The sequence below is a fragment of the Lissotriton vulgaris genome, chromosome 3_1, assembly GCF_964263255.1.
Source record: "Lissotriton vulgaris chromosome 3_1, aLisVul1.2, whole genome shotgun sequence".
In the NCBI taxonomy this organism is placed as follows: Eukaryota; Metazoa; Chordata; class Amphibia; order Caudata; family Salamandridae; genus Lissotriton; species Lissotriton vulgaris.
Window position 1 is genome coordinate 338972719 of NC_141689.1, and position 21399 is coordinate 338994117.

At 49.4% G+C, this 21399-nt stretch overlaps 1 protein-coding gene across 1 annotated transcript in view; it reads right to left on the bottom strand.

The window, feature by feature from the left end:
- The window catches only part of CPLANE1 (ciliogenesis and planar polarity effector complex subunit 1), a 2360818-nt gene that overhangs the window by 1645361 nt on the left and 694058 nt on the right, over window positions 1–21399 (bottom strand). Inside the window, exon 18 of the mRNA XM_086960545.1 lies at window positions 20851–20990. Within this exon, the coding sequence (XP_086816671.1) occupies window positions 20851–20990 (140 nt within the window). The remainder of the gene's footprint in view (window positions 1–20850; window positions 20991–21399) is intronic.

The window sequence follows — 21399 nt, forward strand, 5'->3', positions numbered from 1 at the left end:
TTCTGTAATTTTACTCCTCCCGCCTCATTTGTTCCAGAGTCCGTTTTCACATGATGTTTTCCTTTTTTAGGGCTCCGGCCTCCCCCACGAAGTGGGCGGAGCTTGCGAGCTCTTTAGTATTTAGAAAAAAAAATTCAGAAAGGGGTCCGGGCTGACACATTCCTCACATTCTTTAGTGCGCGCCGGCGTTTTTTATGGCATCTGCCTAGTGATTCGTCTTCGCTGTGCTGTCTATGTAGTAGCCTTGACGTGATAGGGTATATTTACTTTTCGTCCGTCATTTATTGCAGTTGTATGGCATATTCTGTGTGCGAACGAGCACAGTTGAGTGATTAATCTTAATTAGGAGCTGTCAGACTGCCCGTGTAATGCAATGCAGATGTTCTGAGCGGTGAGCGCGTTCAATGTAAAATGACGAGAGGCAGCAGGCGAGGCTCACAGAAGATGACTCATACATGCTGGTCCACACTGTAGTTCTTGTGTTTCCTGAATACTCTCATTTCAAAAGGGTGCCATTTCCTTCTTTTCCTCGCACGCTGCGCTGCACTATTTTTGTCTGTGGTTTAAAAAACGGTGTTTAAAGGCGTTTTATTATAAAACATTTGGATTCTGGTTCTGTAAGCTTTGTTTTCCGAATTTTAATAAGTGCTGACATGCAGACTACTGGTTGAATAAATGATGAGGGTTAAAAGTGACCTTCGTGACACGTGCTGTTGAGCCTGACTCGCAGAGTGAACATGCGGTCATCATTATTGTAAAGTTAGTGGAAAAAAACGTGAATACGCAATAATCATGGAAAACAGAGCCTTCCCGCGGTTACAATGGGAATTCACAAATGTGTTGTGTGTCTCTCGTAATGCCAATGGCTATTTCATTAGGAAAAATTAGACTCATTGATACATGCACCACCACCAGCAGTACTACCAGGACTACAGCCACCAGTACTACCACTAACACCACCACCAGTACTACCAGTACCACCACCACCAGTACTACCACTACCAGTACTACCATTACCATTACCACTACCACCACCACCAGTACCACCACCCCCAGTACTACCAGTACTACAGCCACCAGTACTACAACTACCACCACCACCAGTACTAACAGTACCACGACCACCAGTACTACCACTACCAATACCAGTACCACTACCACCACCAGTACTACCACCACCAGTACCACCACCACCAGTACCACCACCACCAGTACCACCACCACCAGTACCACCACCACCAGTACTACCACTACCAGTACTACGGGCAGCAGTACCACCACCACTAGCACTACCACTACCGGTACCACCACCAGTACTACCACTACCAGCACCACCACCAGCACCAGTACCACCACCACCAGTACTACCACTACCAGTACCACCAACACCCCCAGTACTACCAGTACTACAACCACCAGTACTACAACTACCACCACCACCAGTACTAACAGTACCACGACCACCAGTACTACCACTACTACCAATACCAGTACCACTACCACCACCAGTACTACCACCACTAGTACCACCACCACCAGTACTACCACTACCAGTACTACGGGCAGCAGTACCACCACCACTAGCACTACCACTAACGGTACCACCACCAGTACTACCACTACCACCACCACCAGTACCACCACCACCAGTACCACCACTACCAGTACTACCACCAGCAGTACTACCACCAACAGTACTACCACTACCAGTACCACCACCTCCAGTACTACCACTACTACCACTACCAGTACCACCACCACCACCAGTACTACCAGTAACACCACCACCAGTACTACCAGTACCACCACCACCACCAGTACTTCCAGTACTACCACCATCAGTACTACCATTACTACCACTACTACAGCCACCAGTACTACCACTACTACAGCCACCAGTACTACCACTACCACCACCACCAGTACTACCACTACCACCAGTACTACCACTACCAGTACTACCAATACCAGTACCACTACCACCACTAGTACTACCACCACCAGTACCACCACCACCAGTACTACCACTACCAGTACTACGGGCAGCAGTACCACCACCACCACTAGCACTACCACTACAACCACCAGTACTACCACTACCAGTACCAGCACCACCACTACCAGTACTACCACCAGCAGTACTACCACCAACAGTACTACCACTACCAGTACCACCAACACCCCCAGTACTACCAGTACTACAGCCACCAGAGTAGTGAGTAGAGTAGTGATTAGAGTAGTGCAGAGTAGTGCAGAGTAGTGCAGAGTAGTGCAGAGTAGTGCAGAGTAGTGCAGAGTAGTGAGTAGAGTAGTGAGTAGAGTAGTGAGTAGAGTAGTGAGTAGAGTAGTGAGTAGATTAGTGAGTGCAGAGTAGTGAGTAGAGTAGTGAGTAGTGGGTAGAGTAGTGGGTAGAGTAGTGCAGAGTAGTGCAGAGTAGTGAGTAGAGTAGTGAGTAGAGTAGTGAGTAGAGTAGTGAGTAGAGTAGTGCAGAGTAGTGCAGAGTAGTGAGTAGAGTAGTGCAGAGTAGTGCAGAGTAGTGAGTAGAGTAGTGAGTAGAGTAGTGAGTAGAGTAGTGAGTAGAGTAGTGAGTAGAGTAGAGTAGTGAGTAGAGTAGTGAGTAGAGTAGTGAGTAGAGTAGTGAGTGCAGAGTAGTGAGTAGTGAGTGCAGAGTAGTGAGTAGTGAGTAGTGAGTAGTGAGTAGTGAGTAGAGTAGTGAGTAGAGTAGTGAGTAGAGTAGTGAGTAGTGAGTAGTGTAGTGAGTAGAGTAGTGCAGAGTAGTGAGTAGAGTAGTGCAGAGTAGTGAGTAGAGTAGTGCAGAGTAGTGAGTAGAGTAGTGAGTAGAGTAGTGAGTAGTGAGTAGAGTAGTGAGTAGAGTAGTGAGTAGTGAGTAGAGTAGTGAGTAGTGAGTAGAGTAGTGAGTTGAGTAGTGAGTAGAGTAGTGAGTAGAGTAGTGAGTAGAGTAGTGAGTAGAGTAGTGAGTAGTGAGTAGTGAGTAGAGTAGTGAGTAGAGTAGTGAGTAGAGTAGTGAATAGTGAGTAGAGTAGTGTATAGTGAGTACAGAGTAGTGAGTACAGAGTACTGAGTACAGAGTAGTGAGTAGAGTAGTGAGTACAGAGTAGTGAGTAGAGTAGTGAGTGCAGAGTAGTGAGTGCAGAGTAGTGAGTACAGAGTAGTGAGTATAGAGTAGTGAGTGCAGAGTAGTGAGTGCAGAGTAGTGAGTAGAGTAGTGAGTAGAGTAGTGAGTAGAGTAGTGAGTAGAGTAGTGAGTAGGACATCACAGGCAGCAGCTGTGCAAGCTTCTTACACTCACAAGGAGACCACAGGCAGCTGAGGTGCAATCTTCTCCCACTCACAAGAACGACATCACGGGCAGCAGCAGTGCAAGCTTCTTACACTCACAAGGAGACCACAGGCAGCAGAGGTGCAAGCTTCTCACACTCACAAGAAGGACATCACAGGCAGTAACGGTGCAATATTCTCACACTCACAAGGCGATCACTGGCAGTACACACCACATGAACACACTCCATAACACATAGCAACAATACATTGGCATTTACAATGCCATTAGCTCAAACTCAAATAAATCCGAGCCCGATTGCATTTCTAATGCTTGTTCTCTATAGTCTTGACCGGAAGCTTTTGGAGCCCTTTCAAAAATAGCACTTACATTGCACAAGGGCACGTTCATTTTGCTTTAGGCACAGGGAGATTACGTGACTTGCCCACAATCCCACATTGGTTGTACTGTTTTTTTCGGGAGGTGGCACATGTTACACGTCCCTCCATTCCCAGTACCTGCCTGCTGGCCAGACAGACTGCTTCCATAATTCAGCCCTGCCATTGCTGCTTCATCGCTTGTTTAAACTGCAGTGTTCTGTGAGATTCCCGGAAGGGTTTGAATGCCAGAAATTTGCTTGAATTCAGCAAATAGCTCAAATTAAATGGTCTCCAAGTGCACTACCGCCCTGACCCCACCCCGCACACTACACAACAAGGCATCTGCTCGTTTTTTTTCATTTTTTTAATGCAGTTTTGTGTAGGGTGGGGGGCGGGGGGGAGTAATGAACAGCAGATGGGCTTTGCGGCACGGGGAGCAGCCGCGCAGTCACCCATTCATAACAAAAGACCCCTATGATCCCTGGAGGAGAGTCAGGCTGATTGTGAAGGGTGTGACAGATGGTGTACGGGGTGTGGTGAAGCGACAGGATATGTTTTCTCTTTTTTGGGGGGGTTTGTTATTGTGTGGAAGTGCTTTTTTGTGACTGGGAGTGCGATAACTTGGTGTGAATACCTCAGCTTGAGGCTCAAAGGCTTTGTTCAGCTTGGCCGCAAGCATGTTTTATGTGGACATTTCAGGTACCCTAGCACACGTAAAATTCAATTCAGTCTAATTACAGACAAAGTAAAAGCAAACAGAAAGTGATGAGTCTTATTATTTATGTTCTTCTCATTTATTCAGCCAACACGTGTTTCGTCGCTTCTTGTACAGATAAGAACATGCGACTTGTTCACGGCTGTATATATGGTCATTGATGTGTTTCTTTCATGTGGAGATAATTCCAGGCCACATGGTCCCGTGGAGCGTGATAAGTAAATCTCTGCAGGATATGGAGATAGTATCAGATGGCCCAATATCAGTAGTCCAAACTCTAATCCGTATCCGACAAACGCCAAATACGCGTTGCCTCTTCTACCACTCCAAGTCGCATGTTCTTATCTGTACAAGAAGCGACGAAACACGTGTTGGCTTGTACTGAATTGAATTTTACGTATGCTAGGGTACCTGAAATGTGCTCTGTTCTGTTGGGTGTCCAATCAGAGGTTTAAGGATGCAGGTGGTTCTCCTCTACCTTATAGCACCGTCAATTAATAGTGCCAGATCACACAATTAACTACGAGTGGATTGCCCATCAGCGCCTGTGGACCTATCAAAAATACCACCTTTTCTTTCTCCATAAAAAATGTTTTATGTGGAGGTGTCCTCTTTAAACATGGCGGCGCCCGGATCACGGGTTCTAAGCAGATCTAAGCAGGGTGAGTTGTTTGTCTGCCACTTGCTCAAATAATTCTTTGTTGGAAGATCACAGCTGCTAGAACAGAATCTAATGGCAGTATACATAGGCACTGACTCCATGTTATTTTTTTCCCCTCCATCTGATTCGAAGATGGATTCCCAGGTCTGTGAGTTCATCGCATTCTTCTGCTTCGGTTGAGCCGACACAGTGAAATTTGATTCCATTTGTCTGCGTTCTCCTCAGCAACAGCCTCTGGAGACTGACTTAAACCTTGACTCCTGACATGAGGGCCTGAGGCCCTCTACAGGGCCATGTGCCTGCATCTTCAACTGCTTCTCCGCAGAGAATTCACTCCTGGTGATAGAACGGACTCCATTCTAATACTGTCCCACAGAACCACAGCAGATATCAGTGGTCTGATCACCAGTAGGTATCCTAGCTCTGCATCTACAACTAACTAAGACGATACTATGTGCTACGCCTCCCTCACCATGTGCCCGAAAAAGACCACCTGTTATCGGATAACAAAGGTGGGCCGACCAGAAGATGGGGTTGCAAGCCTCCGACCACACCACTGACCTCTTCAGATTAGAGACCCAGCTCGACGTTGAAGAAGGTAAGGACTCTGGACACTCGGGCGTTCCACCAATTCAGACACCACCCAGCCTGCCTAGAGGCGGTGTTTTCCCCGACTGTGACCAGTAGGAAGAGGAACAAGAAGTCTCATCACCTTGACAATCTCCGGGCCTTGAACAAAGTGGTCAGGAGTATGGTTGACACCCATGACCAGCCTTGGAGAAGGGCTCAGACAGAGGCATTGCACCGCCAACAAATGGGTCAGGCATCAAGTCTTGGCACCACCACACAGACTTCGGGGCTTCACCATTTTCGGGTTACAGTCCGCTCCCAACAGCTTTAGAATTGACGCTGGTCCCGGCTCCGGGCACTGACCCTCTCCCGCCAAACTCAAGGACGCTGTCGCTGACTTCTTACCTTCTTGAACGGTCCGGGGAAGACCGCAACGCTCATCCCTAGCCCTTTGTTGCTCCCGCAGTTTTGCCATCCAGCGCGGGACAAAGGACTACAAGTTCCGGCATCCCCTTCTGCTGCGCCTGTCGAACACGCCACCACCAAGCACCAGGAGGCACGTGATAAAAGCGGTGTAGGGCTTCTGCTGCTTGGGCTCCGCCAAACTCAAGGATACTGTCGCTGACTTCTTACCTCCTTGAACGGTCCGGGGAAGACCACAACGCTCATCCCCAGCCCTTTGTTGCTCCCGCGGTTTTGCCATCCAGTGCGGGACCAAGGACTACAAGTCTCGGCATCCCCTTCTGCGGCGCCTGACACCCACGCCACCACCAAGCACCAGGAGGCACGTGATAAAAGCGGAGGGGGGGCTTCTGCTGGGTGGGCTCCGCCAAACTCAAGGACGCTGTCGCTGACTTCTTACTTCCTTGAATGGTCTGGGGAAGACCGCAACGCTCATCCCTAGCCCTTTGTTGCTCCTGCGGTTTTGCCATCCAGCGCGGGTCAAAGGACTACAAGTCCCGGCATCCCCTTCTGCGGTGCCTGTCGCCCACGCCACCACCAAGCGCCAGGAAGCGCGTGATAAAAGCGGAGTAGGGCTTCCACATCGCGGGACGCGGGCGGACGCAGGGCGAAGCCCGGGCCAAGGGCGGGCCCGTCCGGGCCTGTATGAGACTGGGCTGGGCCACCCCCTTTCCATCTGAGTAGTGAGTACCATCTCATGGACTTCTTCTTTGTGGGACATTTTAAGAACTGGGGGATTTGCGAACTAATATCTCTACTGTGCTTGCGATTTGTCCAATTTATAGGGGTCTTTATATTGTCGCAGCACAGCAATCCTTAATATAACTGTGCTTTGTAGACCTTGTTGTGCTTAAGAAAGGATGTAGCCATGGGGAAGACCACTCCCCCCACCCAAGGCCCAACACTAGACAGAAACCCCCCAGTCAAACCCCTCTATCTCAGCCGACTGCAATCGATAGAATGTTGAAACAGGTTTCCTGCGAAATTGAACGCAAAGAGAGGCGTTTGTCTCTTACACCAAGAATGCCTAGTATATCCCAGTTGGTGGAGTTATATACCCGAGGCATCCCAACAACAAACATCTTCCACGTCCCCAGATCTACCCCCTGCCCAAGCAAATTTAGCCATAACGAGATCCAGCAGGGTGGGCAAGGGAGGGAGGGGGAAAAGGAAAGGAGACACCCAGAAGAAGTGCACTGTCAGGTGGGGACCTCGCGATGGGCACTCTGTAGGGACTGCGGCGACAATCATTGCAGGGAGTAGCCATTCAGATGCTTGTGAAAATAATATCCCCGGGCTGGGCTCAAGCGTTGAAAGTAGAGCTCAAATCTTTTTTGGACCAGCTCTTTAAATCTGAATTGAGAGATGTACTCAAAAGTATTGCCACCCTAAAAACATCTCTAGACATATGGGGGTCTAAAATTGATGCAGTTCTAAATATAACTGACACCCCCAAGTCTATAAACAGGGCTACTATTTCCCAAGGAACGCAGGCTTCTTTGCTCCCCAGTGTCCAGTTTGACTCCACTGTAGGCCAAACCCCCGTTCACCACCAGAATTTGCCGATTCCGACCAACTGCCACATCCCGGTAAACCATCCCCTGAGTAACCCTCACCTTAGGGCCCATGAACCCTCTGTTAATGATCACAATCCTAGTGCTGTGGCACACAGTACAGTTACAGCTGATGTTCTCACACAACGGAAGCCGCGGATGAGGGAGGATGCGAGGACTGCTCGTGAACTAATGAAAGTTTCATGTACCCCTCTTCCAGACCGGCTCATGGGGCACTGACTCCTATTTATTCCAGCCCACGACTCAGAAATACTGACAGGGCTATCCAAAATTGAATGCCATATTGCAGTTGTATTATAATCTATACACTTGTATATACACATAGCACACATTGTTGCCAACCTTAGTGAGTGACAGAGGGATCTGACCCCGTCCTGATGAAGAGGCAGTCAGCCTCGAAACATGTTGACAACACCAGGAGAACTAGCCCATTGTTAAGCTAGATTGTCTCTGCCACACTATTTTTAACGATACCAGCCTATGACTAATAAATAATTATTTGCTATCATGAGGCCAGGTATTCTTTTAAATCTCACTTTTCCATATCACTCCTGACCCTACTCACACTCACTCAATACACTTCACATAGCACTTACAATATCCAAGTGCTCCAGCGTAGTCGCTAGTCGTAGCACGCCCCGTCCCGCAGCGGGGCGGGAAGACCCCGATGATGAAGCATGACACCCAGGGCCCTTTTGGTGTGTATGGGGTATTTTAACAAATACCGTGTATGCCTGATATACTCTGGCTCACAGGAAACCTTCTAGAGGTGGACCTTGTTGTTTATTTATACCATTAACTGGAGGAGGGTGCGCCCACCTGAGTGCTTTCTAGCACTACCTCTTCACTCCCCCTTTTGATTCTTTGTTTACAGCTGATGTTCATCAGGCGCAAAAACCAGTGTCATATCTCGCAAGGAACACTACACTATCTAAGCTAAGTCCGATAAATCCCTTTTTCCCATGCATTGATCTGCCCCAGAATCAACACCTTACGTGGTAATCCTAGCTGCAGTTCCACCTTTGGAGCCAGGTCGGGGTGAAACATTTCTGGAACCGAAAAATCAATACATTCACTGGTTGAACAAACACAGACCACTCCTTTCTCTAGTACATACTGAAATTTTATTCACCCGTAGGGTTAGTTGGCTTGGGCAGTGACAAAAAGATATTTTAGGGGACTGTGTGCTGATAAATTTCAGAGACAAAAGGGCAGTCCAACATATCCTTAAATAGGGACAAGCAACAGCGACTGGAGGCATACAAACACTTCCTTTGGGCTATTTTTATCCACCTAGCCCTCTCTTTGACAGAGTGGACAGTGTGTATACAAAATGGGAAAAACGTGCTCAGAATACTGCCCTGCCACACTTAGTCCAAGATTGGGGTGATAGGGAGTACTTCAATATTCCTGTAAACAATCGCTTCAGCACCCTGGATCTGGTTGACTGACTAGCACCCAGGTATGAAAATTTGAGCATGGTCCCAAATTTCCCTACTAAATCTCGTTATGTAGAAGTTCTAAATCCTGGTAACCAATCTCCAGCAATTCCATCTAATTTTATTTCCCTGGTTGGAGATCGGAGTGTACCCAATTTTCTACTAAGTAATCCAGCCCAATCCACACAGGAATGTCTAGGACACCGAGAGCAGTCACTTGACCATTCCCACGAATGCACAGCAGAGTGGGCCCCCTAAACAGAATAATTCTGGCTGTCACCTAGTTATACAGCAGAGTGGGACTTCCATACAGAACACCAAGATCCTATCCTGGAACGTAGCAGGCCTAAGTTCAAAATTGGATCTTCCAGACTGGGGTGCCTACATAGACACTCATGAGATCTGCCTGTTTCAGGAAACCTGGTCAAGTAGCATACTCCATCCCAGCTATATAAGGGCCTAGGGGGAGACGTCTGGTGGACTTTGCATTTGGGTTGGTACACACTTGAGCTGTAAAATTAAAGTGATAGAATCATCATCCCCTGACATCCAGTGTATTCTTTTGACATTTTTTAGTAATATGAAAATAGCTCTTATAAAAACCTACTCACGGCCAGTGAAACAGGGGCTGACATCGCAGGTTTTAGACTGTATAGCAACTTTTATACACACACTGCCCGAGACCTCGCACACAATAATTGGGGGGACTTCATTTGCCATTTCGAACCCCTAAATGGCCTGAATACTCCCATTACTAGTGAGGAGGACTCTGTATGGTCAATCCCCGATTGTAACACCTACTCGGTGAGGGGTTGGTCCCCCTTAGTCCTACAGATGAATTCCCTTACCCTCACACATTTGCTAAGGGCATGTAATGGCCGCTTCCCTTCCGACAGCCCGGGCACCTCTACCTATAACAAGCTGGGCCAAACATCCATTATCGAATATATACAGGTAGATGTGGAGTTATGGCACAGAGTAGTGGATTTTGTAGTAAATCCTCGCTGTGAAAGCGACCATAATCGGCTGATCCTAGAAATTAAACTGCCGAAACTGGAGCGAGACCAAAGACAACCTACCCTAGAAAATCTAAACTTGGTAGCAATAGAAGGAGGTAGAAGAGTTCGCTGGGGCACATTTGCTTACTCAACTGATAAAAAGGCTACTCTCTACGAACAAATTATTTCCCATCTGGAACTCGCTTCTCAAATACAAACAAATGACTCCAGCCCAGGCTGTCTGAAGGAAATAGCCAAAAATCACCAGGAAATGTTTGCCAAAATCGCAATTTTTTTTATAATTCAGATTCTAAACAAAATTCTGGCGCTAGAAATAACGATTCCTGGTATATTAAATAATGCAGGGACGCTAAAAGTGCCTTGCTGACAGCGGTCAAAGCTAAGGATATTATCCGTTCTAAACAAACCAGGGCAATATACAAAAAAACTGTGGCGGAGGCTAAGTTTACTTGGGAAATAGACAAATGGGACGCAATTAAATCAGCCCTCGAAAATCGAGACTTGAGGGGCTTTTGGAACCTAGTGAGAACTGGGAAGTCCGAAGGCAAATCGGCAATTGAACAGAACCTAGGGGAGGAAGTCTAGAAGATGCATTTTCAAACACTATACTACAAGTCTGTGGATAGAAATGCACTAGCCAGGCATCCCATAGAGTATAATACCCCCTTGGATTCTAATGCTCCCTCTCTTACTGCACAGGAAGTCGCCATAGCATTAGGTATAATGCTTCCTGGCAAAGCCCCTGGCCTGGATAAAATACCTGGGGACCTATTTAAGAATGAAGGATCAGTGTGGGTTCCTTATCTAAGGATGCTATTTATTGCCATCTTCCAAGGTATGGAACTCCCTCCAACATGGGCAGGCGCGGAAATCATCCCTATCTACAAGAAGGACTCTCCACTTAACCCTGCCAATTACCACCCAATAAGTTTAATTGAAGTGACACAAAAGTTATTTGCTCACGTTCTTTTGGCCCGGTTGCAGTCATGGATTGACAAATATAACATCTTAACTCCTCTTCAAGCGGGGCTTAGAAGTAAAATCTCAACAATCAACCAGTTATTCAGACTGCAACTGATCCATTGGAAAACGGTGATCTTAGAGGGTGGTAGCCTTTACCTAACCTTCGTAGATCTTAAATCCGCATTCGATATGGTGTAGCGTGATCAGCTTTTGGGATATCCTTCGGGATATGGGTGCCCCGGAGTATTTATGCCATCTGTTGATACGGTTGCACCAGGATACATTTGCGAGAATCAGATATGGTAAAAAAGGGGAATTGACAGCAGCCTTTCCAGTGGAGAAGGGGGTGAGACAGGATTGTGGGCTTGCACCGACCCCGTTTTCCCTCTTTTTAAATGGTTTAATTGAAACCCTGCTGGCAATAAAAGATATAGATTCACCAAGGTTATCTAATCACAAAAAAACGCGCTTATGTTTGTGGATGATATGCTAGTACTCTCTAAGTCACCAATGGGAATACAGCGGGTCTCAGAGGAGTTCTCCAAATTTTGTAAGAATAGGGATTTTGAAATAAACCTCCGAAAAACAAAATACATGTTTTTTAATGCAAAAAACACAAACTGCCCACAGCCACAATTGGACGGAAAGCCTCTAGAAAGGGTTTCTACCTTTGATTACTTGGGTCTCACCCTTAATGATAAGATGAACTGGGGAACCCAAGTAAAAAAAGCAAATTTGAAACTCACACAAACCATTGGGGGCATTCTTTTTTTTTTTGTAAAATTTTTATTTTGCAATACACAGAGAAAAAACAGTAAACAAAGGTACCGCATTGGGTGCATAGATGATCCCACACAGTGGGAAGCAATAAAGCAAGACGAGGCAATAATGCAATGCAGGAGAAGCAAGTAGAGTCCATGCTCCAGCATCTGCAGGAGGGACGTAGTCTCTTAAGTATCCCCAATGCGGGGAATACTCCTGGTCCAGCTGGTAGAAATTCCAAAGTCCCAAAGCCGTGTAACTAAGCCTCGTCCCAGCAGCACAAATATCCCAACAGCGGAACCTAAACTCAACTCCCCTCCCACCTCCCCCCCCCCTTCCCACCCGTGACGGTGCCTCATTCACCCCTCACTCATGCAACACACATACTTAGAACTGAAACAAATGTAGTATCCTCAACGATGCCGGGCACACTGCCGAGGGTAAACCAGCAGAAAGGAAGGACACCAGGGGACCCCATATGTGCTTAAAGTTTTTGTAGTTGCCTAGGAAGATGTCCGCCATTCTCTCAAGACTCAGGAGTCTCCACAGCCTAGCGTGCCAAAGTGAGATCGCCGGTGCCTCCCTGCGTTTCCAGGCCGCCGCCAGTGTGAGCTTGGCAGCGCCAAGGCAAAGCCATAGAATCTTCTTGTCCGCGCGAGTCTGATGCTCGAGGCCAGGATCCCTCAGGCCCAGGAGTACGAAAGCCAAAGAATTATCGATGGGATACTGCAAAATATCCTTGATATGGGATAAAATCTCGTCCCAAAAGGGTTTGATGATCGGGCAATCCCACCAAATGTGGCGGAAGTCCCCCAGTAGCCCACAGCCCCTCCAACATCTATCCGAAACGGCCGGGTAGATACGATGAAGTCGGGCGGGGACCATATACCATTGCGTGAGTGTCTTCAAATGAGCCTCCCGCAGGAGAATTGAGTGGTTAAATTGCGTCATGTCCTTCCACAACGCCGTCCATTCTCCGTCGGTAATGTCCCTCCCCACCATCTCCTCCCATTGTTCCATGTAGCGCGGTCTAGGGGAAAGGGCTGATCGAAGCAACAAACGGTATAGAAAGGAGATAGCCCCCTTCATGGTAGATGTTTTCAGCAGAAAGGCCTCAAATTCAGAAGGAGGCCTCGTGGCAGCCTCCCGAACTCCCGGCGATGTGGCCCAGTGGAGCAGCTGTAAATGCCTATATTTTTCGGTTGGCAGCACTTGGTAATCTCGCACGCAATTCTCAAATGTCAGGGGTTCAGAGCCGTGGAACGAATGGAGCAGTGCACGGCACCCCCCCTCCCTCCATGCGTCAAAGGGGCCCTCGGCTAGTGCCGGCGGGAACGCCGGGTTAAAGTGTAACGGAGTGAATGGAGACGGAAAGGTCGTCCATCGCTCGTCCCCCGCCAGGGAGTCCCATACCTTCAGTGTGGTCCCCGTGGGCGTACTAATGTACGCGTTCACCGGGCGATCGCGCCTGGGTTTCCAGGCCAGATCCCAAATGGACCGGCCAGTCACGCTCCGGTCCATATGCAACCAATGTTTGTCGGAAAATTGCTGTGACCATTCTACCATGACTCTCAGTTGGGCAGCTTTATAGTAGAGATGTAGATCGGGGAGGCCGACCCCCCCGTCATCTCGCAGCCGTCGCAAGAGTGTAAACGACAGCCGTGCTCGACCCCCCTGCCAGATAAATTTCAAGATCAATGTCCGGAGCTGTCTAAAAAAGGAAGTGCTCAACGGAATCGGTAGGCCCTGAAAAAGATACAAGTATTTGGGGAGAAGGACCATTTTAATGGCATGTACCCTACCGAGCCACGACAGGAATTTGGGCTTCCACTTCTCCAGTTCAGCCCGCGTCTTGGCCAGCAGGGGTGGGAAGTTGGCTGCAAATAAGCCCCCCACCGTAGGAGTGAGGTGGACACCTAAGTAAAGTATCGAGCCCGAGGCCCAGGCCAGTGGCGTCGATGTTTTAACCTGGGCAACGTCGGCATGTGATAAGGTTAAATTCAGGACGTAAGATTTGCCGTAGTTCACCTTAAAGCCGGCCACTCCCTCGAAGGCCAGCAATATATCCCGTACGCATGGGAGAGAAGTAGCGGGGTCAGCCACCGATAGTAGAACATCATCTGCAAAGAGAGAGATCTTGTGCTGCTCCCCAGTGAATGGAATGCCCTTCACCCCCTCATGCTCCCGGATCGCCATCGCCAAGGGTTCAATGCTGAGCGCAAACAATAAGGGAGAGAGGGGGCATCCCTGTCTGGTACCTCGTGAGTGCTGGAAGAATGCCGACAGGTGTCCGTTCACCGCCACCCTCGATTGGGGGCTACAGAAATTAGCCCGCACCATAGTGAGGAATCTGTCGGAGAACCCAAACGCCTGCATCGTGTGAAAGAGAAAGCTCCAGTCGACACGATCGAAGGCCTTCTCCGCATCAAGGCCCACCAATACCGCCGGAATGCAGAACCTGTTCGCCTTTTCGATGAGATGAATCACCCTGCGCGTATTGTCGTGCGTCTGGCGGCCTTTGATAAATCCGGACTGATCCGGATGAACAATCGCCGGTAACAAGTCCTGAAGACGACTTGCTAGGATCGCTGAGTACAACTTCGCGTCGATATTAAGTAAGGCTATGGGGCGAAAGGATGAACAGAGCTCAGGATCCTTCCCTGGCTTCGGCAGGACCGTTATCACCGCCTCCGCCAAAGTCCCGGCATTCACTCCGGACGCAGCCATGTCATTGAAGAGGGCCACTAAAAAATCACACACCTCAGTCGCGAAGGTTTTATAGAAGACAGCAGTGTACCCATCCGGGCCGGGGGCTTTATGCAATTTCAGCTTTTGAATGGCTGAGAGGACTTCCTCCCTCGTGATCGGAGCCTCTAACAAATCATTCCACCCCCTGGAGACTTGCGGAAGCGGTAAGCGCTGCAAGAACTCCCGCTGCGCTGTCGCATCCAGCTCCTCGCCCTTATACAGATCGGCATAAAAGCGGCCAAATACGTCCGCCTTCGCCCCGTCACTATGACAAAGAGCCCCTGTGGAGTCTCTGATCCCCCCAATGTATTCTCGTTCCCTCTTGTCCCGCAATTGCCGGGCTAAGTGCCTGCCAACCTTGTTGCCACTAGAGTACGAATGCCGCCCTAGGCGCAAGAGGGTAAGTTCGGCCCTATTCGCATAATGTGCCTTGAGTTTGCCCCTAACCGCCGTAAGTGGACGTAGGGTCACCCTCGAGGGATTGAGCTTATGAGCCCTCTCGAGTTCAAGCACCTCGGCTTCCAGTGCGTCCCGTTCCTTTCTACGCAGGGTATTAAGTTGCGAATTGAGGCCCAAGCACGTTCCCCTGATCGTCGCCTTAAAGGCGTCCCACGTGGTCGCCAGAGAGGTATCCGACGGTGGATTGCAGTCGAAAAATTCGCGGATGGCCAGGCGCAAGGCCTGGTTAGAAACCTCGTCCCTAATCACCGACGCCGGGAAGTACCACTTTCGGTTCGCGGTGTCGGGTGGCGACCAACGAAGAGTGAGCACCAAGAGGCCGTGGTCCGACACCGAGATCGGGAGAATGGCGGCATCCAGTATGTTCCCCCGTAGAGACTGGCTAAGAAAAATGTAATCCAAGCGGGAGTAAGAGTGGTGTACATGTGAAAAGAATGTGTAGTCTTTCACGGAGGGGTGGAAAAAGCGCCATCCGTCTGCCAAACCCAGCTCCCCCACCCCCTGCTGCGTGGCCTCCGAGAAGACCCCCGTGTCTGCCCTACGTCCCCCTGAGCTATCGAGGTCCCTGTCCCACACCAGATTAAAGTCTCCCAGCACGAATAGGTGTCCCCCCGCAAAGTCCCCAATCTTTACCAGCAATTCTTGCAAATACTTATTCTGACCCGCATTGGGTATATACACCACCACAAACGTACACAGCCTGCCCTGAATGTGCCCCTTAACCATCAGCCAACGGCCCTCCTTGTCGTGTCGGACCTCTACCGGTTGAAACTGCAACGAAGCTCTGAACAGAAGCGCCACCCCCCGGTGCTTCGTAGCTGCGGAGGACCTGTACACAATGGGGTATGCCCTATGGCGGAGCCTCAACTCATCCTTCCGAGCCAAGTGGGTTTCTTGTAGTCCAACCACATCCAGTTGATGATCCATCACATACTTCAGTACTCTCTGCCGTTTCTGTGGCGAATTCAAGCCCTTAACATTCCACGACCCTATACTAAGCGGCATGACGGAAATACACCCCAGAAGTCGCTCTCAGTATGCCAAATGCCATCCATCCCTCGTTCAGCCCCGCCCTCAGACAACAGATACCTAGCAGTTTCCCGATCAATCGCAGTACAATAGTCCCAATAGCAGAGTACGCACTTAGCCGCAGACACACCGCAAACATCCCCTTCAGCCCCCCGTCACGGGTCCCCCCCCACCGATCCCAACAACCCCCAGTCCAGCCCCACCCCAACAGACAAGTAAACCAAGCATAGTGCAAGTCATGGAGCCTCCCTGCCCCTGAACCCCCACCCTCCCCAACACCAAACCTTACCCATAAGGAAGGGAACAACAAACAACAGGATTGGAAATCATAAAGGAGAATCAGAATACTCATCAAGTCCAGTAGTCCAAGGTTCCGGAGAGGTCTTCCCAACCGGAAGCGGAGCAGGGGTGCCAAAGGATCGACCCCCTCGGCCACGGTCCGGGGTGTCTCCCCAAAAAGTACATCCATTCCCCAGACCGAACTCCGATGTCCCTCCGGCGCCGAACCTGGTCAAGTCAAATCCGTGGTGGATCAAGCCGCTCCAGAGCTGAGTTGCGAATCCGCCAGCGTGGCTGAGGCCACCGAGGCCACTGCGTCGACCCTTTCCTGCTGACTAGAAGCGCGGTCCGGCCGCCGCCGGTCTGGGGAGGCTCCCACCCTATGCCAAGAGGACGAGCGATGACGTCTCCGAGTCGGCGAGGCATTCGCTCCCTGTGAAGGAGGGTCATCCTGGAGACCCAAGAGGTCCTTTGCTACCTGCAGAGTGTTAATCTGTGCCAGCCGATTCTGCCACCTGAAGATGATCCTGAAGGGGTGGCCCCACGAATAGGAGATGTTGCGTTCTCTCAAGAAGGAAGTCACCGGACGGAACTCCCTCCGCTTCCGCAGTGTGGAGGCTGCTAAGTCCTGGTACAGCTGAGGTGCATGGCCCCTGAATTGCAAAGACGAGATGGCCCTGGCCTTGCGGAGAATACGTTCTTTGAGTTGGAAATCATGAACACAGACGAGGATGTCAGGAGGGGGACCCCCACCGCGCCTAGGCAGTCCCACTCTGTGTACTCTGTCCATCTCGATCTCCGTCACCTCCTCCTCATCCAAAATCTGTAAAAACAAGTCCCGGACGTAGCCACGCAGGTCTCCCGCCTCGCCATCCCATGGCACCGCCCGGATGCGGATGTTGTTCCTCCTGGAACGATTTTCCAAGTCCTCCGTATGCAACTGCAGGTCCAGATTCTGTTCGGTGAGGCGGATGATATCTTGTTGCAGCAGGTGCACATCGTTAGCCATGCTCAGATCATGGTCTTCCAGGGTCGCCACCCTCTCGCCAATGCCGTCCACGTCCCTGCGCACTTCCCTCAGGTCAGAAGCCAATTGAGCCCGGAGCTCAGAAATATCCTCCTTGATGGATGCAAACAGTTCGGTCATGAAGGCCTTAGTAGCTGGCGCCTCGTCGTCCGACACCTTCTGCGAGCTACTGGCCCCCGGGGATGCCGGCTGCTGAGAGGACTTGGAGGTACCCTCCTTACCCTGACGACCCCCCTTTCGCGACACGTTGGCCATCTCGGCTGGTGGCACGCAGACCGGGAGGTCAGACCACCCCAGTCCGACAGGTAGCAGACGCTATGGGAGCCTGTGGGGCCCGCGGGCCGCAGCACTTCCCTCCAGGCAGCTCAAACGGTGCCCCCTCACTGTCCAGGACTCAGCGGAAGGCAGATCCAAGGCAGGCGGCCCACACGTGGGGGGGGTTAGGGGGTCCCCACAACTAACTGCGTGTGATTAGGAGGTAGGGCTAGGTAGGGCAATGCAGGCACACTCCACTCCGCAATCAGCGCCGTCCACGTCGTGGTCTCCAGGAAGGGAACTATAATGGGACCGCGTCAGGCTCTGAGGTACCCAGACGTTCCCATGTGCAAGAGTGCAGCAGTCCGGCCCCAGCAATCCGTCCCTCTGGCGGGTTCGGCGGTCCAGACGGCCCTCCACCACCTATGCTGGGCCGTGGATCTCGATGCAGGTCGCTGTGGCTCCACGCGGCAAATTCAGATGGCCAGCCAGCCCACGCCCGTCTGCCAAGAGCAGCGCCGCAGCTGCCGTGTGTAGTGCCAGGTCCCGTCGTCCCAGGCAATATGGCCGCTCCCGCCTTCCCTGGGGAAGCACTCACCCCGCTGACACCGCTGCTGGGCCCCGTCCTTGTCCCTGCACTGCTCGTTCCCCCAGCAGTACTGGGCCCCGTGTAGCTCCACTCCACTCCGCACTGCGCCACCCGCCGGTGGCCCGCCGAGCCCGGATGCTCCGCGGCGCTCTCACCGCACCTCCTCCGTCCTGCCGCCGGAGTCACCGCAACTTCCCGGCTGTCCTCGCCGTCCTCTGCGACAGGGCTCCAAAGCCCAGGCACGTTTCCCTGCCGGCAGGAGCTCCGCTCCCACCGCCGGCAGGTTCTGGATGCGGTCCGGCGGCGCCTCGCCAAGCACCGCGAGCGCCGCAGTCACCAAGCCGGCTCCCCGATCACGGGAGGCCGGTGCTTCATAGGCCCCAAAGGCTAGGGATCCCGGTAGGCGTTCTCAGCGTCACACCGCTCCTCCAGCGGTACCACTGCACTCCGCTGTGCTGGGGGCACCTCCGCCACCCTACAGGACCCGGGCAGCTACACCAGGACCGTGCTATAAGTGGCTTTGTTCGGCCCGGCGCCGGAGAGACCGGAGAAAGCGTCTCACTCGGACGCCATCTTGGCCACGCCCCCTTGGGGGCATTCTTAAAGTTTATAAAAACTGCTTCCAAAGAGCTGTAGGTCCGCCTGCCGAAATCTATAAAATCCAGGCCAGGGGAGCTTCTCTCTATGGTGTCGAACTCTGGGGCCCTTGTCACCCAAACGTCCTCGCTACAACAGGGAACTCTTTCCTTAGACAACTTTTGAATCTACCGAAGACTACTCCTGAAACACCCTTGAGGATGGATATTGGGATTGGCCCGATAAGTGAAATAATTGCCTCCCGCCTGCTTTTATTTTGGCACCGCCTATGGAGCACGCCTGAGCTCTTATATTATAGGGAGGAACTGAAGGATGTACTCTCTGTTCTGGAAGCAGGGAATTTACCTTGGCTATCCAATATTCGCTCTAGATGTCATACATTGGGGCTGGCAACCCTGTGGTCTTCTCCCGAGGAGTCCTGCTCCCTTACCTAAAAAAAAACCCTGAAGTGTATCATTAAAGAACATAATCTATCCCAACTTATTCAGAGTACTAATACATGCTCCCGGACTCAAAGTTTTTGGGATGTTAAATCGTACTATAAGCTAGAACCTGAGCTAAATAACATCCAACTACTCCTTGCCAAGAAACTATTCCTGCAATTTAGACATAGGGTACTTCCCCTTAGAGCTTGCACAAACAACTGGAAGGGAAGCACTAAGTTGGATTGCCCAGGGTGTAGGTCGACCGAAGAGTCAGATCTTCATGTTCTTCTCTTCTGTCCGGCTTATAGAAGGCCTATGGCCAAATGGGTGCTCCAGCTGTGTAAAAACCTGGGAATAAGAGACTATATTGAGGCCTATATGTTATTAAAATATGAGACTTGCCCATCATTTGTCTTTGCAACTTCCAGATTCTTGCTTGCGATGTGGCACACGCGTAGAGCCATTATTAAGAGCCAGCGCTCTGTAACTAACTAATTGCGCATGCTGCTATTTTAAAAAATCTATTTCTTTCCCATGTGTAAATTTGCAACTGCTACCTAGCCATTTTTAGCTTTTTAAATTGTTTTTATTGGATTTTAACCTCTATTTTTGCTATGTTCTTATATATTTTTAATATGTGTATATTTGCCCTGTGTTTGAGTAGAATCCTTGTCTCTCTACATTATGATGCCTTGCCCCGAGTTTCTGTACAAATCTTATATTCCCCTATTTCCTATTTTTTTGTAGTCTTCCCAAAATTGTATGCATAACTATTTCTACATTTATGTGAAAATGAATTTTGGTGTTTATTTATATTTTCTGTTTGTGCTTTTATGGCTTAGTGCCGAAATAAAGTTTATCTGAACTGAACTGAAAGTTTTAACTAATGCTGTTGCATTATTATTTGCAATCACAATAGCTCAAACTTTCAATAATGCGATACCAATTGCATTGCAAATGCTTATTTTCTTCAGCTTTTAAATAGTTATGATGTCTGCTATAGTGTGTGTGTCTTTTTTAAAGCAGCGAGTTGCAGGAAATCGATGGATGGTTAAAAGCAATGCGAGTGTTTTTTTAATGAAAAGGTGTAGGGTAATGATAAGGGGTGTTGTAGGAGACTAAAACCCCATCAGCACAATTGGTGGATTGTCGTTTTATTTTGTAATGATGATTTGCTGCCTGAAATTATTTTTCTTGAATGTATTATATGAATGTTTTTTGTTAGTTACCTTTTATTGAACTTTGTATGTGCCGAATAAAGTGTTATGAACTGAAGTAATAAACCGGAACTCCTCTACGTTCATCTTAGCACACTGAAGCGCATGCAAACGACACAAAGTGCTTAATAAATCATTACTAAATGAACAAATATAAAGATAAAATATAAGCTTACATTTATAAGGGCTTTTATACTGCTCTGAAAAGAATAGACTAATGTATGAGGCCCGACACAGACTCAGTTTGACTTTTAAAGATTAGGCGGCGACCTCTCTCTTTGCCCGACAGCACAAATAAGGTCTTAGACAAAAACTGTTTACTTTGTAACATATGTACACAAACAAGCAGACGTCTCAAAAAAACAAAACAACTTGCATCGTTTGTATTATTTATATTTACCTGTAAACTGTTTGCAGTTGGTGCCTTCTGCCTGTAATATTTCAGAACTAGCTGGGCGTCCCAAGAAAGATTGCAATTTCTCCTGAAAAGTATGTGCGGGTGTGAGCTTTGGCGGTAAGTGCATTTCTACACTATTTAACCTAAAAACATGGAATTTTTGCGTTAGTAGCTTTGCCATTTTTAATATAAAAAAAGCACAATATTATAAGAACATCAAAAAGAGGCAAAACAAAATTAACTTATACACGTTATTTACAAGGACATTCTCTTAAAGAAATAAGAAGTCCTTCTGGCACGCATGTAATAATCCATATTTTGGGGTTACTCAAAAACAAATTCGGGCTGACTTTAGCAACTCCTTAGGAATAACAGTTCCGCGGAGAATAAGTGAGAAGTAGTTTATTCAAAGTACCCCAGCCACAGCCTCTTCAGCTCGCTCCCAACTGTCATCTCCTCACCTCAACACCCAATACTTTAGAACTCCTCATGGTGGAAGAGTCCACTTCCACCAATTTAAGGGGATGTGAGGAGGATACCACAGACCTTTCC